Source organism: Phyllobates terribilis, unplaced genomic scaffold (assembly GCF_046119375.1).
Source record: "Phyllobates terribilis strain yellow unplaced genomic scaffold, ASM4611937v1 Scaffold_11__3_contigs__length_659146591, whole genome shotgun sequence".
NCBI lineage: Eukaryota > Metazoa > Chordata > Amphibia > Anura > Dendrobatidae > Phyllobates > Phyllobates terribilis.
The window spans coordinates 618,210,286-618,236,869 of NW_027362771.1; the positions used below are offsets into that span (position 1 = coordinate 618,210,286).

General features: G+C 43.3%; 1 protein-coding gene across 2 annotated transcripts in view; it reads right to left on the reverse strand.

Annotated features, from left to right (window-relative positions):
• Positions 1–11,025: 11,025 nt before the first annotated feature.
• Positions 11,026–26,584, reverse strand: part of LOC141165422 (uncharacterized) — a 104,287-nt gene continuing 88,728 nt past the window's right edge. Inside the window, exon 10 of one of the 2 annotated variants that reach the window (XM_073651020.1) lies at positions 11,026–11,955. In XM_073651020.1, coding sequence (XP_073507121.1) covers positions 11,833–11,955 — 123 coding nt within the window. In that variant the 3' untranslated portion in view covers positions 11,026–11,832. The remainder of the gene's footprint in view (positions 11,956–26,584) is intronic. The other variant, XM_073651021.1, reaches the window with a different exon arrangement.

Below are 26,584 nucleotides of genomic sequence, written 5' to 3' on the forward strand. Positions count from 1 at the left end.
CTTCCTTTCCTGGGGCGGTCCTCATGTGAGCCAGTTTCATTGTAGCACTTGATGGTTTTTGCAACTGCACTTGGGGACACTTTCAAAGTTTTCCCAATTTTTCGGACTGACAGACCTTCATTTCTTAAAGTAATGATGGCCACTCGTTTTTCTTTACTCAGCTGCTTTTTTCTTTCCATAATACAAATTCTAACAGTCTATTCAGTAGGACTAACTGTTATGATCTGCAACATAAACTAAGGAAAGATAGGGGAAATCTGTCCCTACAGTAAGACAAAGCTGAATCCCTACGATGTAGCGGGCTGCCTGTAACTTGTGAACAGACCCGCCTTCGTCCTCGGCTAGTCTGAACGGAGACCTATAGAATAAAGGGAGGCGTCCCTAAAATAACTAAGAGCTGGGACAAAAATGGGACACCTCCTTTCAGAAGTTGTTGCAGAGCAAAAGACAAACTGACAAGAAGTACTAGAGGTCCCAGAGGACCAAGCAAACTGACAGAGATAGGCACAGAAACACCTGGCTAGATAGAGAGTCTAGAAAACACTGTAGTCCAGCAAAGCCAGAAGGGCAGAGCTGGAATATATAGGCAGATGGTCACGTGACCGCAAAACACAAGATAGCAAAAACTAACAGGAGGGTTCTAACACTATCAGCTGTGTATCCATCAGACTTCTGCACAACACAACTGATGGTCCCAACCCCATTTATAAGGCAAGAAATCCCACTTATTAAACCTGACAGGGCACACCTGTGAAGTGAAAACCATTTCCAGTGAGTACCTCTTGAAGCTCATCAAGAGAATGTCAAGAGTGTGCAAAGCAGTCATCAAAGCAAAAGGTGGCTACTGTGGAGAACCTAGAATATAAGACATATTTTCAGTTGTTTCACACTTTTTTGTTAAGTATATAATTCCACATGTGTTAATTCAAAGTTTTGATGCCTACAGTGTGAATGTACAATTTTCATAGACATAAAAATACAGAAAAATCTTTAAATGAGAAGGTGTGTCCAAACTTTTGGTCTGTACTGTATCTCCTGTGACTGTTCCTTCAAAAAATATTGGTCCTAAAACACCAAAACCTGAAATACCACCCCAAACATTGACACCAGGCTCATTTAGTTGTTGCTCTAATGTTAAATGCATGTTCTCATTATACCAGTAAATACAATTATGTATGTTAATATGGTCGGATAATTTGAAAGAAGCTTAATCACTCCACATAATGTTATCTAAAATTACTGGATTTTCTTCAATTTCGTTAAGCATAATCTCACTAAATTGCAGCCGCCTGTTTGAATCATCCTCCAATAGACCATGAATTAGACGTGGACGATAAGCTTTCCACCCAGTAGATTTCAGGATTCGCATGATAGAAGCTCGTGAAAATCCCAATTCCAGAGAGCCTCTTCTGTGGACTTTTTTGGACTCTGAACAAATGTTTCAGCAACACGTTGTTTATTATCTTCTGTACAGACTGTTTTGGGTCAACCAGTTTTTAGAGCATTAAGGATTGAGCCAGTGGCATTGAATTTGTCACGAATGCTGTAAATGGTTTGTCTCTTTGGGGCTTGAGTACCAAATGTTTCAACCCAATTTGCTCTAACGGTTTCAGCATTTTGAGATTTCCAATACTCTGTTAAAATCCATTTTCTTTGATCTGTATTTAAATTATTTGCTATTATGTGTTTTCTGAATTATCTGAAAAGAAAACAGATTTTGGGGAGATCTATCTGTGAATACTAGATCTGTGAAACTGGCTCAGTTGCCCTTAGAAACCAATCAGATTCCACCTTTCATTTTCCAAAAAGTCTGTGAGGAATGAAAAAGTGGAATCTGATTGGTTGCTAAGGGCAACTGAGCCAGTTTCACTTTACACCATGTTTGATAAATCTCCCCCTTCATAACCTTATTACACTTTCTGTCCACCTACTTTTGGACCACCCTGTAGATATATATATATATATATATATATACAGGGGCGGAACTACCGCCCGTGCAGCCGGTTCATTGAACGGGGGCCCCGAGGGAGAGGGGGCCCCTTCAGCCTCCAGCAGGGCCGCCATCAGGGCATGACTGCCCTGACTCCAGTATGGGGCCCAGCCGGTAGGGGCCCCCTTGGGGGCCCCCCTCTTGTGCGTCTCTCTCCTCATGGGGCCCCCGGCCCCATGCTAAGCGCCGGGGCCGGGACATCTCAGCGCTGCGCTGCTGCGGCAGCGCTTTCATGATTCCCCTGACTTCCGGTCATGTGACGGCACCGTCACATGACCGGAAGTCAGGAGAACCTGGTGTCAGCGATTTGGACGAGCGCCAGGATTCTGCAGGGATCGCATGGGGGTAAGTATAACAAGTTTTTTTTTTTTTTTAAATACAATTTACTAGGAGTGGGGGGAATGGGAGATGCACATGTGGTGGAGGGGGATGAGAGAGGTGCACATGTGGGGGAGGGGGATGAGAGAGGTGCACATGTGGGGGAGGGGAATGAGAGAGGTGCACATGTGGGGGAGGGGGATGAGAGAGGTGCACATGTGGGGGAGGGGAATGAGAGAAGTGCACATGTGGGGGAGGGGGATGAGAGATGTGCACATGTGGGGGAGGGGGATGAGAGATGTGCACATGGGGGGATGAGAGAGGGGCACATGTGGGGGAGGGGAATGAGAGAGGTGCACATGTGGGGGAGGGGGATGAGAGAGGTGCACATGTGGGGGAGGGGGATGAGAGAGGTGCACATGGGGAGGGGGATGAGAGAGGTGCACATGTGGGGGAGGGGAATGAGAGAGGTGCACATGTGGGGGAGGGGGATGAGAGAGGTGCACATGTGGGGGAGGGGGATGAGAGAGGTGCACATGTGGGGGAGGGGGATGAGAGAGGTGCACATGTGGGGGAGGGGGATGAGAGAGGTGCACATGTGGGGGAGGGGGATGAGAGAGGTGCACATGTGGGGGAGGGGAATGAGAGAGGTGCACATGTGGGGGAGGGGGATGAGAGAGGTGCACATGTGGGGGAGGGGGATGAGAGAGGTGAACATGTGGGGGAGGGGGATGAGAGAGGTGCACATGTGGGGGAGGGGGATGAGAGATGTGCACATGTGGGGGAGGGGGATGAGAGATGTGCACATGTGGGGGAGGGGGATGAGAGATGTGCACATGGGGGGATGAGAGAGGGGCACATGTGGGGGAGGGGGATGAGAGATGTGCACATGGAGGGGTGAGAGCTGCACATGGGGGAATTGGGAGAAAATGAGCTGCACATGGGGGAATTGGGAGTAGGGGGATAATGAGCTGCACATAATGAATGTGGGGTGGGGGACAGTAAATGATAAATGATGATGGGGTGGATGGGGTGGGGAGAGCAGGACATGATATAATGAATTGGGGCAGGGGGTGCATGTAAATAATGGATGCGGGGAGCAGGAAGTATAGAGTAGGGGGCGTTGCGGATGCAGGAGTGTAACTGGTAACAAATTGGCGGAAAGAGTAGAGGTTCTAATTAAATTATATATTAAGTGCCTATTTACAGTTAATGGGGGCACCGTGGTGGATTACAATTTATATTTGGAATGGTAGGTTGTATAATAACTAACCATATATTGATGGTGGATGCACGTCTGTATTCAGCTGCGTAATGTAGAAGTTGGGGAATGTGCTCTAGATAACTGTGTTATTTTATGCAGAGACGAGTCCTGGCTGGAAGACGTAATGGCGGTCTGTGCTGGATGAAGGAGAAAAGCGTAGCTGAAGGACTTCACCTAGAGACGTCACCAGTGAGTCAGTGTATTACATGTACACTTACACTATATACTATGTACCGGGCTCCTGTGTATAATGTCACTGGTGATCACTGTATTACCTGTACACTGACACTATATACAGAGCTCCTGTGTATAATGTCACTGGTGATCACTAGATTACCTGGACACTTACATTATACATACCTTGTATAGAGCTCCCGTGCATAATGACACTTATGGTAATATTAGTAATGTGGTGGTAATATTAGTAATGTGGTGGTAATATGTGGTCTGGTCATGGTGTGGCAGTTTTTCCCCCTTCTGTGTGGTATTATTCGGTCACTATGTTGTGGTAATATGTGGTCTGGTCATGGTGTGGTATTATTGGTCATTTAAAAAAAAAATGTATATGACACATTCCCTTAAAGAAAACTAAATAAAAATATATCTAAAAAGAGTATTGGATAAGAAAATTTTAATAGGTTAGAGTAGGGCCCTGCCAGAAGAGTCTACCTTATCGTGGTGGCGGCTTTAAAAATCTTTTGGCCAAAACAAAAGCTGATGGCTATGCATGTGGCACCGTCTGGTGGCAGCGACGTGGACGAGCGCCAGGATTCTGCAGGGATCGCATGGGGGTAAGTATAACAAGTTTTATTTGTTTTAAATACAAGTAGTTAACTAGGAGTGGGGGGGATGAGAGATGCACATGGGGGGGATGAGAGATGCACATGGGGGGGGATGAGAGATGCACATGGGGGGGATGAGAGATGCACATGGGGGGATGAGAGATGCACGGGGGGGATGGGAGATGCACGGGGGGGATGAGAGCTGCACATGGGGGGATGAGAGCTGCACATGGGGCGGATGAGAGCTGCACATGGGGGGGATGAGAGCTGCACATGGGGGGGCGAGAGATGCACATGGGGGGGTTATGTTTAGATAACTTTGTTGCCTTATGAAGCGCAGGGGGGGGGGGGGGGCCCAAAAAATTTCTTGCACAGGGGCCCACTACAGTCTGTGTCCGCCCCTGTATATATATATATATATATACATATATCAAAGAAAGTTCTCTCTCTTGGTGCATCTCTTCTATTGACATCAACCCCACTTATATACAAAATACTACGGACTGTCTATCTGCTGTCTCCAACATCATATCCTCCCTGTATCTGTAACTGAATCTCACCAAAACTAAACTTCTTGTGTTTCCTCCCCCTACCAGCCAAACGTTACCCAATATTGCAATTTCCTTGGGTGGTTCTACCATACCTCCCAGACAGCACGCTCGCTATCTTGGCACACAACTTTCATTTTATTCCCTGTATCCAATCACTCAGGTCAATCGCATCTTGAAAACATCTCCAGAATCCGTCCTTTTCTCACCTTTGAAACTGCTAAAACTCTTACTGTCACTCCTATTTACTCCTGTCTGGACTACTGCAACACTCTTCTGATCGGTCTCCCTCTAAGCAATCTTTCTCCTCTCCTATCAGTCCTCAATGTGGCAGCCAGGGTTGTATTTCTGTTCAGCTGTTATACTGATGCCTCCACCTTGTGCCAGTCATTACACTGGTTACCCATCTGTTACAGAATATAATACAAACTCATCTCTCTCACCCACAAAGCTCTCCAGAGTTCTGCACCACCCTATATCTCATCCCTCATCTCATCTCTGTCTATCACCCTACCCATTCCCTCCATTCTGCAACTGATCTATGATTAACATCCTCAATAATCCAAACCTCCTACTCTCATCTTCAAGTCTTCTCTTGTGCTGCCCCAGTTTTTTAAAATGCACTACCACAAGCAATCTGATTAATACCAAGCCCCCGCATTTTTAAGTGTGCTTTTAAAAACACATCTCTTTATTCAGGACTATCACCTCACTTCAGTAATTTAAATTTTCCCTGTTCCTTCTTTCTAAATTTTCCCCAGATTATGCTCCCTCTCATTCTTCTATCTCCATATCCTCCATGCACCAAATAGCACTTAGACAGATATTGGCTGGTGACCGGATCATGCAGCTGATTTGAAATGCCCTATTTATTATACTGATGGCAGGACCGTGCATGACAAGCACTTATTATCTATTGTGTCCCCCTATTTCTTTGTAGATTGTAGCTTGTGAGCAGGACCCTCACTCCTCCAGTAACTGGTGAACTTTGTGTTACTTTGTAATGTCTTTATTGTTTGTACATGATACCAATTTATGATAAAGTGCTGCGGAATATGTTGGCTCTATATAAAAAATTATTATTTATTTGGCTATGAAAACCTGTGGTAGCAGAAGTTATGATGCGAGAATCATCATCATATTCCAAAAAGTTTTACACTTCAGAGGGTGAATGTGCAAACCATAATAGATATTACCCCATTAAGACATTATTTGATTCAAACAATAGGAGTGAGTATCCCGCTCATAGGAGCCTAAAACTTTTGAGGAAACCAGGGTGACTTAAGAAGTAATTGTCATTGTTATATCCAATGATCCAGTAATCTTTACTACTAGAAGTGTAAATATACATAAACTTGCATGATCCAGTCACCAGTCAGTATTTGTGTATGTACAGATCTGAAGACCACCGGGTACAAGTGTGTGAGGGAATAGTTGAATGAGTCATGGGGTGCTCCCCTTTCTTTGTGGTGTATAAAAATTGTAACATACCTGGCGGCGTCCTTGCATAGTGGTCCATCTCCCACTGTGCAAGAGCGCGCGCTTGATCTCCTGTCCAGAATGTCTCTCTGGCTTCCCTCCATGCTGTCTGTTTGTGTCTGTTTCTGCTGCTTAAGGGCGGCGCCCGATCACTTCCTGCTTTTTGTACCTGCTGTGGGTCACACCCCTTGTGCGTCCTCAGCCTATTGCTGTCTGTCACCTGGTATATAGCTCAGCTGCTCCAATCAATTCCTGCCTGAGCATAGTGTTTCATTCAGTGTGTGCTTGCACTCTGAAGGTGCCAGGTCCCGTTCTGTGTTCTCTTGTCTGCCTATTCTGGAGGCTGTATTTCCAGGCCTGTCTGAACACGCTCCTAGCCTGTTCCTCCCGCCTTCTAGGGGCCGATTACCTAGACCCGCTCCTGTATCTTGTTTGTCCTGTCTGAACACGCTCCTAGCCTGTTCCTCCCGCCTTCTAGTGGCCGATTACCTAGACCCGCTCCTGTATCTTGTCTGTCCTGTCTGAACACGCTCCTTGCCTGTTCGTCCCGCCTCTCTGGGGGCAGTATTCCCAGACCCGCTCCTGTATCCTGCTGCAGTGTCGGTCTCCTCCGTACACTCAGTTCCAGTCTGAACTCTCTCCTATCCTTTACCTGTTTTTGCCTCTATGTCCGTTCCCTTCCTTTTTCTGCAGAGTCTGAACTCGTACCTAACTCCTGCTTGTTGTCTCTGTACTCCCGTTTGTGAGTTTGTGGTCCACTCGCTACTTCACTGCAAGTACCCTGTGGGTATCTGGCTCTGCCTTTCTCTTCCTGTCTGTTCCGTGTGAACAGAGCCCTGTCCCCCCTGCTCTGCCTTGCTCACCGCTCCGGCGGTTCTAGCCTGCTCCTACTCCTTTGCTCACCGCTCCGGCGGTTCTAGCCTGCTCTGACTCCTTTGCTCACCGCTCCGGTGGTTCTAGCCTGCTCTGACTCCTTTGCTCACCGCTCTGGCGGTTCTAGCCTGCTATGACTCCTTTGCTCACCGCTCCGGCGGTTCTAGCCTGCTCTGACTCCTTTGCTCACCGCTCTGGCGGTTCTAGCCTGCTCTGACTCCTTTGCTCACCGCTCCGGCGGTTCTAGCCTGCTCTGACTCCTTTGCTCACCGCTCCGGCGGTTCTAGCCTGCTCTGACTCCTTTGCTCACTGCTCCAGCGGTTCTAGCCTGCTCTGACTCCTTTACTCACCGCTCCGGCGGTTCTAGCCTGCTCTGACTCCTTTGCTCACCGCTCCGGCGGTTCTAGCTTGCTCTGACTCCTTTGCTCACCGCTCCGGCGGTTCTAGCCTGCTCTGACTCCTTTGCTCGCTGCTCCGGCAGCCTTGCTCCGCTCTGACCCTTTTGCTCACTGCTCCGGCAGTCTTGCTCCACTCTTACTCACCGCTCCAGGCGGCCTCGTCCTGCTTTACTCTTGCTCACTGCTCCGGCAGTCTCGCTCAGCTCTGACCCTTTGTTCACCGCTCCTGGCGGCCTTGTCCTGCTCTACTCTTGCTCACCGCTCCAGGCGGCCTTGTCCTGCCCTGTTCTCGCTCACCTCTGTTGGCGGCCTCACTCTGCTGTGTTTGTCCGCCATATCTGTGGTTCTGTTCCTGAGTACCAGTGTGTACTGGGTCCTATCCCGCCAGTGTCCCTACCTGCTAGTGCCTTCCTGTCTGCACTCTAGCTGTGCTTGCCCGCACCCCTCTACCTGTATTGTTCCTGAGTCCCAGTGTGTACTGGGTTCTATCCCGCCTGTGTTCCTACCTGCTAGTGCCTCCCTGTCTGCACTCTAGCTGTGCTTGCCTGTACCCCCCTGCCTGCATACCAGTCATGCCTGCCTATACCCACCAGTCTGTGTGCCAGCCTACCAGTTTGTTCCTGTATTCCCCTGTGTGGGTCAACAGCCGTGTCCGGGGTCTGTCCTGGAGTAGCACCTGGTCCCTCTGCTCGGTCCCTCCTTGGTGCACTGGCGTCGTATGCTGTCGTGCGACCCTGGTCGGATGGGGTGAATACCTAGTTACGCCCCTCCAGTCATTCACTCTCCGGCACGGTCCAGTGGAATCACTACAATCACACGCACACGCCGCTCAGCCCGGGCGTGTGCCTTACAAAAATGTTCCTCAATCGGTGACAAGGTAGGAGAAACAATAATGAATGCTAATTAGTGATGAGCAAGCATGCTCGTTAGTTGATGTTTACGAGCATGCTCGGGTGTTTTCCGAGTATCTTCAGCATGCTCCGGTGTTATATTTCAGTCACTCCATGCTCGTGATTTGCGACTGTCTGACAGCTTTAATACATGTGAGGAATGTGTTCACCTCCATGTGCCTCGCCACAAATTTTAAGAGGGTCAGTCAATAAGTGATGCCTCCTATTTTTTTTGAAAACCACAACATTAACGATTAATTTGTCACTTTTCAATATAATCTCCATTCATTTCCACAGTCTTGGTCCACCGTTTAACAAGGGCATGTATTCCAGCCTGGTAAAAAGCATTCTTGGGACCCACCGTTCACAAACTTTTCTGTATCCCAGTTGTCCAATAATTTTCATCACAATGCCTTTACTGAGGCAAATAATGCCACACAATTCATCTGCAGTCACCCGGCGGTCACCACGAATGATGTCATCGACTCACTGAATGTTGCTTGGAGTCACTGCGGTTACTGGCCTGCCACTCCGCATTTTGTCAGCCAATGGTGATGGCCCTTCAGCTGTGTTACAGTGATGAACCCATCGTCTAACAGTACGAATGGGCGTAAAGAGGAAATTCAAGATGTTTAAGCAACCCATCATAAAACGTATTATTACACAAGATAATAAATGAGGAAGCCGGGCAGCAAATTAATCATGGAACTAGCAAGGTGAGCCAGGGGGCAGCAGAAAACTACTATTTGCAAAGAGAAGAGCAGAAGAGTCTGAGGGTCTGGTCTTTATAGTTAGGAAATATTAGTGGGGGTATATAAAAAAATGCCTTTAAAAATGTAATACAGAAAAAAATGATGCTGACTCCTTCACATTTCCTCATCTCAGATCTTGAGTTCTAAAAAAGTGTAGACAACCATGAATTAGAATTCTATGTGCCATCACGAACCAGCAACTTATGAAGAATTTACGGTCATTACTGGCCCCAATCTCCTCCCTTTCCTATCCCAAAATTACTTTGAAAAATTTTAAGACACTGGTATCTGCTTTCGATGAAGCTGCAGAACAACCTGGCACAGATGTTGGCAACCCTGGCACACAATACAAACACTGCAAAACACATTTTCTTCAATGGTGCTCTAGGCGTAGTGAACATCGGTGAAGAAAATTACTTTCTGCAGAAGAGTTCTTCCATTTAAAAATTTTTGCTCAAAAGATAAAACTGTGTCCTTCATTTTGACAAACAATCCTATTTCACCACTCTCATCACCTCACTTTCCAACTCTTCATATTGACTCTTTGACACATTCCCTCTTTAGTCTTAAAGTGCAGCCCCAATCACCAACCTAAGCGCTGACAACCTGGCCACTTATTTAAAATAAAAAATGTACCATATCCAACAGGAAAATTTCTTCCAATTCCCCAACAACATGGATCTTCTTTCTTCAGTCATTTCACCAAGTTCACTTTCTACCTTTAAATTGGTCAAGGAAGAAAAAGTTACCAGGCTTCTTCTCACCTAACTATATACACCAGTGACCCTATGTCCATACATTTCCTCCAGTTCCTCTCCCCGGTTGTCAAAATTGTGAATTTAACCATTGGGTTTTCAAAGCAAAAACGGAGCAGAAACTGCAAGATTTTGAAGAGTTTTGCATTTTCTAGGAAATTGAGGCATTTTTGCTCAATTTCTACTTCAAAAACACCTGAAAAAAACTCAGTGTGCACATACCCTTAGACTGCCATGTATCTGTGAGAGTCAGCAGGTTAAAAGAAATAAGCAACGAAAGTTGGGTTTAGTGTATTAAAAACTGGTGGATTTTCTTCCAGAAAAATAGGCAATTTCACCTGTATGACATCCATTTTGCTGCAGTTTTGACCTTCATGCTTGCATGGTTTTGCAGTTGCTAGGTTAGCTTGTTAAACTACTACACTACTGCTCATCTATACTTTACATAGAAAGTGGAAATATATTGCAGAGAAAACACATGTGCTAGTCAGACTGTTTCAGAAAATTCAAGAAAATTTTAAAAAAAAGCATATAAAAAGTTACATGGATGGAAACCGAGGTCCAGCCAAGAGCTTTGTAAGTGATTAAGGCACGTTTAAGATATTAATTTTATTTTTTTTAAAAGGGTTCCCTAAGTTTGTACTATTTGGCATGTCCATAGAATCGGTGATAAATGTTGATCTTTCAGCTTCTGGAGAATGGGTTCCCCTTATGCTGTCAGAAAAAAGGTGGCCACACACACTCGTCTCCATCTATTCATTTTTATGGGAGTTTCAAAATTTACCAGATGTGCTTGCCAAACTCTACAATCTGTCAAAATTAACATTTTGTAACGTAAAGCTGAAATTTCACTTCTAGATCAATTATTGTCACAAGTTAATGCAGAGCGAATCATTTCAAATCAAATTCATTTGTCTGAAATGTTCCAAAAACTTTTCAATTTGCCACAATTTGAATTTTTTACATTTTGATTTTCCTTGAATCCAGTAAAGTAGCTGACCACATTTTTTCTAAATTCAAAAAGGCCAGGAAAAGTTAAAATAAATAAATAAGACTCATTAGACCCTCGTCTACTTTTTCTGGTCTGGTCACCAGTGTGATCTTTACCGAGTTCTCTTTGGCATCTTCATGTGCCCAGAATCTTTGTCACCTTCCCTAGTCCATTATGCATGCTATGCAATGTCATGATGTCCATCACATGTCGTTATAACATCATGGCTTAGTCAGTGTAAGAGACGCGGAACATGCTGGCTCTTTTGGAAGATGTTGAAGATGGTTCATTGAAGATTGTATCGGTGGCTGGACCGAAGAATACAACATGACCAAAACAGGCAAGAGTTTGGTGAGCGTACATTTTTTTTCTTTCTTTTTTTTTTTTTTTACATATGTTTATTACACTCTTGGGTCTGGATTCTTATAACACAACAATTTATAGGCCATTTGATTCACATAAAAAATATCAACGCAAATTGAATTTTCAGGCCAAATTGAAGGGAACTGCTGAATTAAAATTTTGTCAAATTTCCAGATTTGCTCATCTGGTACATCTGAAAGAATTATTAATAGTGATGATGAGATTACACTTACATTTTATGACAGGAGTTAGAAATTAAAGTATCATTGGAAATGGTTTACTAACTTTCTTTTTTAAAAATTTCGCCCTTTATTCGGCACTATACAGTATGAATCCCCTGCTATAAAGCACATGTTATACCAACTTCATCCTAATTACAATGTGATGCATAGAAATGTCATCTATTGCTGCACACATTTCCATCATGTCTCATCTTCTGGAGTCCGGACTGATGACAGCTGCGTAGACAATATGTTCTTCCTGATTTTGGCATGAAGTTGGATTTCTTGATTGCAGCTTGGTCTTGTTTAGTTCAGTATAGAGAATGTTATCCTAGGAGAGAACGTTCAGAAATATTAATATTTCTAATAAACAGTAATAAATCAAGCAGTATGCCCACACACACATTCTTATAAATGTGAACAAGGAGCAATTAGCTCACCTGTCCAGGTGCACTGCAAAATACTCCTGTAATAGCAACAATGAAGAGGTAGTTATCTAGCAACTCGTGAAAGTGACTTAAAAAATAGCCTTTATTTTGAAAAAATTAAAACCATGAGACCTATAGTCTCAGGCATAGGTTCACTGCTGGAGAGATTGGGTTCATGTTTGGATGACATGTTACAACCATTGGTAGTGATATCGCCCAGCTATTTGAGGGACAGTAAGCACGTTTTAACCATCATGAATGATGTGACATGGAGTGAGGATCTTACCTGGATGACCTGTGATGTCAGAACTTTATATTCCTGCATTCCGCACAGTTTGGCCATTCAAGCATTAACGGAACAAGTAAATGCGAATTCTAATTACTCTGATGAAATTAAGGAATACATTCTTGATGTTACTCTTTTCTTGCTTCAAAATAATTACTTTAAGTTTCCCATCAGTTTTATGTACAGTGCCACGGATGTTCCATGGGGGGCCAAATTCTCACCATCCCTGGCAAATCTGTACATGAACTGGTGGAAATCTAAATACATTTATGCTATTTCTAACCCTTATTCAGACTATCTGCGGTATTACATGCGCTTCATAGATGATGTTTTAATTGTTTGGAGTGGACAAGAGAGTGAGATTCTCGGGTTTAAACACTAATGAATTGAATTTATCCTTTACCATTGAAGCAAGAAAGGAAGAAATTTCCTTTTTAGATTTGAAATTGAAGGGTCATATTAATAACCATAGGGTGGAATGCAACCTTTTTCGTAAAAAAATAGCTGGTAATTCTATATTGCAAGCCTCGAGACAGAACCCTAAACATGTTATTAGCAACATACCCACAGGAGCGTTCATAAGGGCACGCAGGTGTTACACTGATGGCGTCAAATATGAACAGGAATGTCAAATCATTGAAGAGATGCTAATAAATCGAGGGTATGACACTAAAACCATAGAAGCATCAAAAGATAAAGCTAATGGTAAACCCAGGGATCCATATTTAGTACAGAGTTCCAAAAATGCAAATAGAATACATAAATTCCTGAAAGAAGTGATATTCTCAACCACATATAACAAAAATTATTATAATGTTATTGGTGTTGTACAGAAATATTTGCCATTGCTTTATACCGATAATACTCTAAAGGAAATTTTGAAAAATGGATGCAAATTTGTTCCAAAGAGGTCACGCACAGTGGGGAACATTATTTCTCCTAGTGAATTTAGAAATAACGAACATAGAAAGAGGGGGAATTCTTGACTGTCCACAAAAGGCTCATTTAGGTGTGGACAAAGGCAATGTGGCTTGTGTCCGTATATGATCAATAACAAATCGGTAATTAATAATGAGGGACAAATATACCGTCTAGTGACCTTTATGAACTACGGCAGTAATCATTGTGTTTATGTGATTCTCTGCACACAGTGTAATAAACAGTATGTCGGGTCCACAAGCCGCACTTTGAGAAAACGTTTGTCAGAACACATATACGATGTCCTAAATCCCACTACCCGCAGTTTGTCAGGAGCCTCCAGGCATTTTTTGCATGAACATGGAGGTAAAATCGGCTGCTTACGTATAAGTGCATTGGAATCTGTCCCTATATCTCATCGTGGTGGGGACAGGGTTAAATTATTATGGAAAAAAGAAGCACAGTGGATTTTGAAATTAAATACTAGATATCCAACGGGTTTAAATAGGAGAAATTAATTAATGTATTTGTATTAATATTCCGGTTATTTCCACCTGCACTATTTTACACCAGCTGATTTCCTGCTACATTCATTATAACTATCTGTTTCTAGGTCAATATTATGTGACTTATATTTAGCGAGTTATATTGATGGAGTTTGTAATTGTCTGGCAACTTTCCAAATTTTTTTTTTTCCCTTTAAAATAGAAACAGTCAGTTCATTTAGGGTTAAGTTTTCTGAGACTCTGGACTCATGTATAATTGAGCTTCTGAACAGGTGATGTTGGTGGGCGGCTACTTTCTCCATATGCCTTAAAAGTTTTTCCATTTCAACATTGTATTATGCTATGAATAAGGATCTACGTATCCGAAACGCGTAAGCCTCTGTATGCTTTTATTTGCACCATGGTCTCATGGTTATAATTTTTTAAAAATAAAGGCTATTTTTTAAGTCACTTTCACGAGTTGCTGGATAACTACCTCTTCATCACTGCCCAATATCTCCCACACGGGGATCTTTACAATCCGAGCACCGAGCCTCATGAGAAAGTGGACCGAGCAGGCTGACCCAGGTGAGCTGAAATATTTTTTCTACATTACTTACTCCTGTAATAGCAACAGCATAAACAATAGCCAGCACTAACATCTTCTTTAAAGAATTGGGTTATTGATCCAGTAGTACAAAATGCTCAAAAAATAGTTGAACATAACAACACAAAAGTTAAAGAGGCAGAATAGAAATATCCGCTGCACTCCCAGGCAAAAGGTCTTGGGTGTGTCAGGTGTGACAGACAGTTGCTCTGGAGCCGGCTGCAGAAGGTCACTGCGCTTGGCATTGCAGATGCCTTCTTGATCCTCTCATCTCTTTAGTATAGCTATATCCTTCTTCCTTTAGGACCCAGCAGCGACCTCCACCTTCTGCTGCTGATTGAAACACCCTTGCTTGGTAATTAAAAACTCTCAGTTTCTCCAGAAAGTCGCTGGTGATAGTTCTATGTACCTCTGTGCAGACTTGGAGTACTGGCAGTCAGCTAGTCTCGTCTTTGGTGCTCTTAGAGGACAGTAGGCGTTATCTCTCTGGTGTCTGCTCAAGCTAAGTGTATCCCCTTTGTTTGTTTACCTTGTTGTCTTTAGTTTGTAGTGGGGCCTGACTAGTGCTCATCCCGTCCCTTCTCTATCCAGGGCCTAGCTCTAGGGAAATGCTGGGCTTAGATTTCTGCTCGGCGATTTGTGCAAAACCAATATAGGGACAATAGAGTTGGCAAGGTGATATTAGATCTGACTAGGGGTCTCCACTCCCCCTTTCCCTAGTTGTTGGGCTCCCTCTCCCCTCTTCCCGTCATTGTACACTTATTCCTTTCCTCACCTTGTGTGACAACATGTCTCAGACCTACATGTTTTTTTGTCAAGCCTGACAAAGGACCATGTAGGTCTGAAACATGCTGCCTGGGAGTACAGCAGACATTTCTATTCTGCCTCTTTAATTTTTGTGTTGTTATGTTCAACTATTTTTTAAACCTTTTTTACTACTGGATCAATAAAGCAATTCTTTTAACTGTTGACCTTCTTATCAATTTATTGTTTTTCTTTTTTTTAGCTAAGATATATTTCTAAAAAATTAAAAGAGGCAGGTATCTCCATGAACTTTCATTTACTGTTATTTTTTATATGTGTGTTAGAAGGGTTGGGGTGTGGATTATGAAATAAAAGGGTTTATCTCATCTTGATAAATGGATTCAATTGTAAAGTAATTTTAAAAACAAGCAGTTTTGAAATTTACCTCTTATTAAAAATATTCTGCTTTCTCAAAAAAGATGGACATTTGAATCTAAAATGTACTGCTTATTACCAAGTTTTCCCGTCTACAAGGAGTGGCTGGTTTCCTAGTGTTTTCTATAGAGTTTGGTAACTCTGCTTTGAAGGTGGATGAATATTTAAACCCAGCCAGTTTCAGTCACCCTGTGCTTCTCTAATGCTTCCTTGTCGGAAAGTGCACAATTCGGATTACCAATGCTACCATGGCACCGGCCCAAACTGTTGTTCTTCAGGAGAGCACTGCCCACCGCCTACATAGGAAGCTGGGAGTCTTGGGAGACAGAATATTACATAAGTAATACAAAACAGAGCTATTCAGAAACAATAGACTTACACCAGTATAGCATTATCTACACAAATCATTTTCAATCCCGAAGAAAATAAAAAAGTTAAATTCTCCCAATATTTTCTCTACAATAACAAACATCTTGGAGACTTTAAACTATTTGCTAAAGCATAAAATGGTAATAAGAAGGAAAAACCAAATTGGAAGCTACTTTAAGTATAAAAAACAAGCACCGAAATTATTCGAGTTACTTATTTACCTTGACCCAATTTCCTGGTTATTCAGAAATACTGGGTCTTTGTGTGGGTTACTCCAAAGCCAACTCTCAACACATAAAAAAGGTGTAGATCTATGCTGAACTCAGACATCTGTGAAACAGTCTACGGACTCTGAAGTACAGACTGGCCATGAATACTCTGTAAACTTGACAGTTTCATAGACATTTATGAGACTGTTGAATTTGGAGTAGAAACTTCAACACCGGATCAAAATAAATAACACTGCAGTCCCATTTTCTTTTTTCTGGTGCTGAAGTTTCTACTTCTATTAGTCTGGACCACAAGTCCCTTCCTCAAAGCAAATTTACAGTATATCTAAAAGAACAGTGCTGCTCGTCTTTTTACTTCACTGCTGAATTTGGGCTAGGAGACCTCCATTTTTTCCCTGAAGAAAATTAATGAATGAATGCAACAATGGATGGAATACTGTTGAAATACTATTGCATCGGTGTTTTAACCCCTTCACAACTCTTTACATAAACTTTTGTCATGGTCAGGAAGAGGTTCACACAAAATTATTTAAATTTATATTATGGTCCATTAAATCCTCTAACTGCCGTGATCAAAAACCACCATACAGCTCCATCAGCGGAGAAATTTAATAGCTATATCTCTCAGAATACAAAATATGCAAAAAGAATGCTATTTTCTATAAAATAGTTTTTATTGTGTAAAAGAGCCAAAACAAAAAAAATATATAGATATGTGGTATCTCTGTAAACATACTAACCCAAAGAATAAAGCTGCCTTATCAATTTTACCACACAGTGAATAGCATAAAAAATCACCAAAAATCAATTCTCGAATTTCTGTGTTTTGTTCATTCTGCCTCCCAAAAATGGTACCAATCAAAACTCGTTCTGCAAAAATCAAGCAATCACATGACTCAAAAAATATAGAAAAATTATAGCTCTCAAAATATGGCTGTGCAAAACCATGTGTCTTTTAGTGTGTAACAGCAACCAAACATAAAAAAAAATATATAAATCTGGTATTACTGTAATCGTACCAACCCGAAGAATAAAATTGTCTAATCACTTATACCACACAAGGAATGGCATAAAAAATAAATAAAACCGATTCTTCACCTGCTGTTGATTTGTTCATTCTGCCTCACAAAGATCGCAGTAAGGCTCTTCTCACATCTATCCTGCTGAGCGCTTACACCGGGGTTTCCGTGTAAATCTCTGAAATATGTGATTCAGACAGATGCTTGCGCTTCAACTCAATCCACAAAAAAGCAAGTCCCTACTCAGCTCTGCCATCCATCAATGGAAATATAGGGGGCTTCCACATTATGAGTAGTACAAAGGCTCTTGAAAAGCGCTATGGCTCCTCACCCCCCCAAAACAAATCCAGCGATTTCTGTGCTCCCAAAATCAAATATTCCCCTTTCTTCTAAGCCCCACAGTGTGCCTAAACCACATTTAGTGTCCACATGTTTGGAATTTCTGTAGCGATGAGAGCCCACCTAATTTACGGGGTCCATGTCTCCAAAACCACAAGCTCTGCATAATGTACGGGCACTACTATGGCAGATTTGCAGTTTTCACTCAACAACATCCACTGCTCCTTGTTTCTGGAAAACATCCATGAAGTCAAAATTTTACACTACACCTGTAGATAAATTCCCAAAGGGGTTTAATTTCCAAAAATGCGTCACTTGTGAGGAGATCCTGCTCTTCTGGCACTTAAGGACTCTGTATGTGACGTCTGCTAACTATTCTACAATAATTTGTTCTCCAAGAGTCCTTCCCTCTCGAGTCTTGCCTTGTGGTATCATTTTTACCAATTTCTCCAAGTGAAAATATAAAAAGTGGGGCTAAAACAATGGTATAAAATTCTGTGACACTTGTGATGTTAATATGATCACTGCATGCTTAGATGAATTCATTGAGGTGTAGTTTGTAAAATGGGTCACCTTCCCTTCTGAGCTATCCACAGTGCCTGAAAAGAATTTCTCGAATACATGTAGGGTATTGGCTCACTCAGGAGAAATTACACAACAAACTGTGAGGTCCATATTTTTATATTAGCCCTTATAAAAATTAAAAACTTGTGGTTAAAATAACATTTTAATGGTAAAAATGTAATTATTCTTTTTCCACTGCCCAATGGTATAAAATTCTGTAAGGCACATATGGTGTCAACATGATCACTGCACCCCTAGATTAATTCATTGGAGGGTGTAGTTTATAAAATGTGGTCATTTATGGGGAGTCTGCTATTCTGGCACCTCAGGCGCTCTGCCAATAGGACATGGCACCCTCAAACCATTCCTGTAAAATCTAAATTCAAATATGGTGATTCTTCCATTCTGAGCTTTGCACTGTATTTCAAAAGTAGTTTTTCACCACATACTGCATAGTATTGACGTACTAAGGAGAAATTTTCTCCTATTATTCTTTTGGAAATGAAAAACTTTGGGCCACAGCAACATTTTAGTGGAAAAAAAAAGGTAATTTTCCATTTATTCAGCAAATGTTATATTCTGTGAATCGCCTGAAGGTTAAAAATGCTCAGTACACCTCAAAATGAATTTCTCAAGACGTGTAATTTCCAAAATGTGGTCACTTGTGGGAGTTTCTGCTGTTTTGGAATGTCAGGGGCTCTTCAAATATGACATGGCATCTGCAATCTATTCCAGCCAAAATTGAGCTCCAGAATTCAGTTGGCTTTCCTTCGCTTCTGAGCCCAGCATTGTCCCAAATAGTAGTTTTCCACCACATATGGGGAATTATTGTACTGAGCAGAAATTGCACAACAAATTATACAGTGCATTTTCCTCCAGTTACCCTTGTGATAAGAAAAAAACATCATTTTTGTGGGAAAAATGCATTTTTTCATTTTTCATGGCTCAAGGTTAAAAAAATCTGTGAAGCACCTGTATGTTCCTCTTCACACCCCTAGATAAGTTTCGTGAGGGATGTAGTTTTCAAAATTGGGTCACTTGTGGGGGGTTTCCGCTCTTTAGGTACATAAGCAGCTCTGCAAACATGTCATGGTGTCTGCTATCGATTCCAGACAATTCTAAAAATCAAATGGTGCTCCTTCCCTTTCAAGCCCTGCCGTGTGGCCAAACAGTAGTTTTCTCCCACATATGGTGTATGGACATACTCAGGAGAAATTGCACAAGACATTTTTTGTGCCATTTTTTCATGTTACCCCTTATAAAAATTTAAAATTTAGGGCTAAATTAACATTTTTGTGGGAAAAAGTAACATTTTCATTTTTTCCTTCCACACTTGCTTTAATTCCTGTTAAATACCTGAAGGGTTAATAAACTTCTTGAATGTGGTTTTAAGCACTTTGAGGGGAGCAGTTTTTAAAAAATGGTGTTACATTTGGGTGTTTTCTGTCATATTGGTCCCTAAAAAAAAAGTACAATGTGTAGCAAAAAAAAATAGAATCACTAGAATCACTGGGATACATTGAAGCATTTCAGAGCTGTTACCACATAAAATTACACTGGTCAGAAATGTAAAATTTGGCATGGTCAGGAAGGTGAAAACAGGCTTGGAGGTGAAGGGATTAAACTCTCTCTATAGACTTTAAGGGGTATATTCAATCTATAAAAACTGGTTAAAGCAACACATGCTGTGATTAAGAAAAGAAACAGCTTAAAAAATGACCTTGAAAATAAACCTATTAGCTTAAAGCACTATACATGAATCCATAAAATATGGACGCGTGCACTAGAGATTGTACAGGAGGAAACAGCTAAGAGTACAGGCTATGAATGTTAAGAAGCTTGATAAGATGAAAAAAAGTTCATGCAACCACGACAAAGTCAATAGAGAATGTACAATTGGAGATTTGTAGTTGAAGACCTGAAGAAAGAATGATACTTCTTGCTTACTTGAGATATTAGTGGCTCTATACGGAGAGATGACAATAGAAGATTGTGAATGGAAATGACATGAAGAAAATTTCCTCTATCCCGTATGGAATAAACGGAAGCCATATACAGGATATAAAAACAACAGCCTATGATTGATGGGAAATAAATAGAGATGAGCAGATCATTTGAAATTAGAATTCACAAGCTTTGGCAAATTTTTGCACAGAATTCGAATTGCGGTGAATAAAGTTGAAATGAATTGCAATACTGCAAGAAAAAGAAACGTATAACACTCTGCAGTCTTCTAGGACTGTACTGAACTCCTTTCGATCTCTGTAGTGAAAACACAGCCTTATTAATGTCCAAGTGACCTCAATCTTAATGGCTAGGGTAAAGCGGATTTTAATTGGTGGTATTCAACAGCGCTATTGAGGTGGCGTGTACAGCGCTAACATTGAACTATCACTTCAAGGAAGTGAGCAAAAATTTTTTGAGATTTTATTAATTATGAAGATTTTTCTTTTGTCTTCTAAAATAAATAAGTAAATTAATAAATAGTGACTTGTTCCTTTCACAATCGAAGTAGAACACTTTCTGTGACACACAAGCCTTGATTTCAGATTTTTTTGTTTATTAGAACAGAGCGGTGTTACACTCCCCTCTTTGTTTGCAATTTCGTATCATTACGGTGGTGTTCTGCGGTACGTCAAAGATCAATAAATTCACAGTCACACTGACTATGAAGGTACAGCACCTCACTATTTATCACTTGAGTTTGGGATTATTATTCTTATACTGACATTACCATTCCCATTTTACATCTGACTCAGCACTGTAGTAGTATACTAAAATCAGATTAGACCTCTTTCTTTTCCTAGGTGGAATGAGCTGTGCACTCTGACCTTCTATCCCTATGCTGCAAAATCATAAAATGGGGCTACTTGTCCGACCTCCGTATTTTTACTGGCTGTGATAGCCCTCATGATTGGCTGTGCTATGCCATGTGATGTGATAACTGCAAGGCATTATGGGCAATCCCTCTTGGCTAGTGTTGAGCCACCCCCGTAGTGTTCGAGTTCGGTTCGGTTCGTCGAACACCCGTGTGTTCGCCGAACTGTTCGTCGAACACCTTCGAACACCGTTAAAACCAATGGCAGGCAAACAAAAACACATAGAAACACATAGAAAACACCTTCAAAGGTGTCAAAAAGCTGACAAACTGCTCAGAAGACACAACTAACACATGGAAAAGTGACAAGTACATATAGTCATGCGAAAAGAAAAGAGGTGGAGGAGTAAAAGGAGGGGGAGACACAGATATAGGCATGTCATGCCCTTCTAAAATCCAAAAAGTGAGAAGCCGACATGTTCAGTCTGCTCCTGCCCGTGCCACCTCCGTGTCGCCGGGTTTGTGCCAGAGCCGCGGTGAACCCTGACGGCCAGCCCCCCTCTCCCAATACTGGTGCCTGTCCGCTGGTGGGTCGAGCGAGCCCCCCTGTGGTGGAGGCAGCTCTAAGCTTTTTAATTTAAATTGTCTCTCTAATTTGAATGAATACACTTTAAATCCATTTACAAGGATCTATTGGAGGGCAAGTCTCATGCCAGCAGCTGCGTAATTCCAGCTCCAGTAGCGTCCACTAAAGCTGCAAAAGTTAAAAAGCTTTTATAAGGATCGAGCTCGGCTGTCCACTGCAAGGCATCCTACTGCCAGTCCCAGCCCCTATGCCTTGGGGTGCCTCCTGATGCTCTTCACTGAGTATCCCGTGGTCCCGAAGCATTTCCTTTGAAAAAATTAAGTGTCCAAACTACAGGTGGTGTACCTTGCTTAACAGCCGGGATAATCCGCTGACTAGCAGACACTGCTACTAGGCACAAAGTATTTACTGGGCTAGATGCAGTTAAAAATTTGTAATTAGATACTCTCGTTGGATGCTGAGAAAGCATTCCATAGAGTCTCCTGGCACGCCATATATGATTCTCTTAAAAAGCTTGGGGTAGGGGGTCTAGGGGACCCTTTTATAGCCAAAATCACGGGCCTGTATCGCAATACGTCACCTAGGCTGAAGATAAATGGAACTGTAGCACCCCGAGGGCTCGGTTGCTACAGAGGTATTGCACCTCACCCAGAGGTGTGATATCTCACTCTCAGGTAAGGATGGAGTGTGGATCAGGACCCGACACCTGCATGCATTACACCACATTGCCGTGGGGCAGGGCGACCAATATGCCCCTGAGATGGGCACGACAGTCCCTGTCCCTGGCTGGAGTGGGGGGAGGGAACACTGAGGAAGGGGAACCCTGTAGTGCAGGAGCAGGGAGGAAGCAGTTCCTGGGTGCATTGAGAAGGGAGTATAAAAGGTGGGCACCATCTTAGTTCAGTGCAGAGAAGTCTGAGCAGAAGTGGCAGGGAGCAGGGGCTCTGCATGAGCTCTGCTCCGGAGGCGGGCCTAGTAACAGAGGCCCAGGCCTGGAAGAGGGAGAAGGAAGGAAGAGGAGCGGAGAAGGCTCCAGGAACGAGGAACGAAGGGATCCCAGGGGTGCGGACGGGCGAGTCGCCACCGCACGCCCGAATCCACCTGCGTGGAGGGGTCAGGCCAAAGGGGGAGACCGGTCCCCGAAACTAGTGGAGGCAGGAAACGACCCTCAGCTAGAAACCGGAGGCTGTGACATTTTATGTGGCGCAGCCCCTCGCTACACCCGCTAGGAAGGCACCACATAGGGTCAGGGAAACTGGCGCCAAGTTTACCAAGAGGAGGCCCGAGGCAGCCGGACAGAAGGGTTGGTAAGAAAGGCCAGACAAAGGACACACAAAGGGGGTCCTGTGAAGCGCTCCAAAGTTATCTGGGAGTTGTCTGAGCCCCTCACCTGGTGAGCACAGTACGACGTGGGCAGCCGTTACCTGCAGACGTGGTCTGGATAATAAGAACTGTGAGTAAAGGCCCTGGACTGCATCACTGACTCCGTGTCGTTACTGCTGCTGCCCTGCACCATCCCCCCCGTCCTCCGCATACACTGCCCTGAGGCTATACTCCTCCCGTGGGGAGTTATGCTACGCTCTGCTGCACCCACAACACCAGCCTCAGCGGTCTGCCCTGCAGCGGCGGTTCACTCTGACCGCAATCCACGGGTGGCGTAGTCGGACATTTAAACATCAAAACCACATAAATAGTTCCGCCACTGGTTTGACCACCTTGAGCCACGGAATCGGGTCGCCGGCACGAAGACTACAACCACCAGCATCCACCAAAAAGGGTCCGGCTCCGGGTGTCCCAAGGCCCAGGGGGTGCATCAGAACATTTTCATCACCTTTCACAATCACCAATGGGACAAGGAAGGGATGTCCTCTGTCCCCTCTCTTATACATCCTAGTGACGGAGCACCTGCTCTCATCAATTCGCCATAACCCCAATATTAGGTGGATTGAGGTGGGAGGCACCGAGTACAAGTGCTCTCTATTTGCTGATGATGTCCTAGTATATATCACTCAATCACATATATCCATCCATGCTGTTATGGCTGAAATAGATCACTTTGTTACATGGTCAAATTTTAAAATCAATGCAGCGAAGTCTGAGGCCCTCGATGTCTCCCTCCCCAAATCCATATAGGATTCCATCCAGTCCAACTTTCCCTTTGCCTGGCCCTCACAGGGTATCAAATACTTAGGAATTCCTATTCATAGAGACCTCTCCCATCTATGTTATCTTAATTTTGGGCCCTTTATTGAACAACTCCATACAGACCACGGTTGGCAAGTTAGAACTGTAAGATTCACTACGTGAACCACTGGTGTTTTGTGGAAAAGCACATGTACACTGTGTTCCAAATTATTATGCAAAAAGTGTTTAGGAGTGATAAGGGAAGAATTTGTTTGTTGGCAGTTAAACTCATTGATGGTGATGTGTGTCAGGGCTCTTTATATCACTGTAAGCAATTGCAGACACCTGTGCTAATTAGTTTGGCAGGTGTGACCAATGAAAGGCAAGACTACTTAAGAAGGCTGTCTCACATTATTAAGCAGCCTACATTTTCTGCCAAAATGGGAAAGAAAAAGGATGTGTCGGCTGCTGAGAAGCAACAAATTGTGGAGTGTTTAGGTCAAGGCATGACTACAATCAATATTGTGCGATGATCAGGATGAAGTGTCTTGGCAATCAAGAAGTATGTAGCTGATTCACAGTACACACGTGTGCGTGCTGATAAGGGCAAATTGAGGACTCTTTCCTACAGGCAATTACGTCAGGTTAAAAGAGCAGCGGCAAAAAAGCCTTGTCATAGCAGCAGACAAGTTTTTGAAGCTGCTGGTGCCTCCAACGTCCCCCGAACAACAAGATACAGGGTCCTTCAGAGGTTTGCAGCTGTGCATACGCCATCCTGTCGACCTCCTCTATCCACTTCACACAAGCAGAAACGGCTCCAGTGGGCCAAACATTACATGAAGACTGATTTCAAAACTGTTTTGTTCACGGATGAGTGCCGTGCAGCGCTCGATGGTCCAGATGGATGGAGTGGAGGATGGCTGGTTGATGGACACCCCACGCAAACACGGCTACAGCGCCAACAAGGAGGAGGTGGAGTAATGTTTTGGGCTGGAATCATGGGGAGAGAGATTGTCGGCCCCTTTAGGATCCCTGAAGGCGCTAAAGATGAACTCCATAATGTATGTGGATTTTCTCAAACAGCACTTCCTGCCATGGTTCAAGAAGAAGAACCGTGTATTTCACAGCAAGATCATTTTTTTGCATGATAATGCACCATCTCATGCTGCACATAAAACATCTGCATCTCTGGCTGATATGGGCATAAAAGGGGACAAACTTATGGTGTGACCCCCATGCTCCCCTGACCTCTACCCCATTCAGAACCTCTGGAGCATCATCAAAAGGAGTGTCTATGATGGCGGGAGGCAGTTCACATCTAAGCAACAGCTCTGGGAGGGTATTCTGTCCTCATGCAAAACAATTGAAGCAGAAACCATCCAAAACCTGACAAATTCAATGGACGAGAGAGTTCAGAAGCTCCTTTCGAACAAGGGGTCCTATGTGAAAATGTAACATCACCTAGAATAAAGTTTTGAGTTGAAAACTGTTTGATTTCAGTTTCTAATAACCTGCTAATGCTTATCATTTCAAAAATGACCATTTTTTTGGTCTTTATTAAAATGAAAAGGTTGATCGAAAAGTTTGGGGGATCTAAGAGTGTGGCAACCCAGTAGTCATGATTACTTCGAATTCTGACAATATGAGGGTCATGTTGCAGGTAGTGCAGCAAGAAGGCACTTATGTGTCTTGCGCATCTCGGAGCCCCAAAATTATTTTCCGGGCTAGATGCAGCTAAAAATTATTATTAATTTTAAATCTGGTGGAGCTTAGTATAGATGGCCTAATAGGATCAGTGCTGCACACTGCTACAAAGCCCAAATTATTTTCCAGTCAAGATACAGATAAACATGATTAGTAATTTTAAATCTGGTGGAGCTTATTATAGATGGCCTAATAGAATCAGTGCTGCACATTGCTACAAAGCCCAAATTATTTTCCAGCCAAGATACAGATAAACATGATTAGTAATTTGAAAGCTTAAAACGGTTGGTAGGGTGATTTTAACCAATCATCAAGCTTTTACTCTCCCCAGGATGACACAGGGGTAGAAAAGTCGTTTCGGATCCATGATTTGTTCATCTTTATGAACGTGAGTCTGTCTACATTATCAGTGGAGAGCCGCGTGCGCTTATCTGTCAGCACACCACCAGCAGCGCTGAACACACGTTCAGACAGAACGCTGGATGCGGGGCATGACAAGATCTCCAAGGCGTAAGTGGCTAGCTCCGGCCATTTATCCAGATTGGAAGCCCAAAAAGAGCAAGGGTCCAGTGACACAGTCATGGCTTCAATGTTTACTTGGAGATACTCCTGTACCATCGTCTCTAGGCGTTGACTATGTGTCAGACTTCTTGTCTCCTGTGGCCTTGCAAAGGATGGGCTAAAAAAGTGGTGAAATGATTCCACAAAATTGATGTTACCAACAGATACTGTGGTTCTGTTACGGTTTGAGTGCTGAACACTTGACGGTCCCATGGTTGGCAAGTTGGAACTGTGAGATTCACTACGTGCACCACTGGTGTTTTGTGGAAAAGCACATGTAAGATTCTGCAACAGTCTCTGCTCATACTCCTGCATGCGTGCATCCCTTTCTATGGCAGGAATAATTTCTGCAAATTTACTTTTGTACCGGGGATCTAACAGTGTGGCAACCCAGTAGTCAGGATTATTTCTAATTCTCCCAATTCGAGGGTCATGTTGCAGGTAGTGCAGCAAGAAGGCACTCATGTGTGTTGCGCATCCAGGAGCACCAAGTCCCTGTTGTGTTGGTGGCGAGGTAACAATCATGCTTCCTTCCTCTGTCCTCTCCCCCCAACCTCGCACAACAGAAATGTGATCAAGCTCTCCCTCATCTGATGAGTCTTCCATCAGTTCGTCCTCCACTTCTTCCTGGGCTCCTGCACCTTCCGCACTAGTTTGGCTGCTACCATGCGCCCTGGTAAAACCATCTCCCCCACCCTCACATGCCTGCTGCCTTGGTGCTGCCGACCGTCTGGACCTTGCAG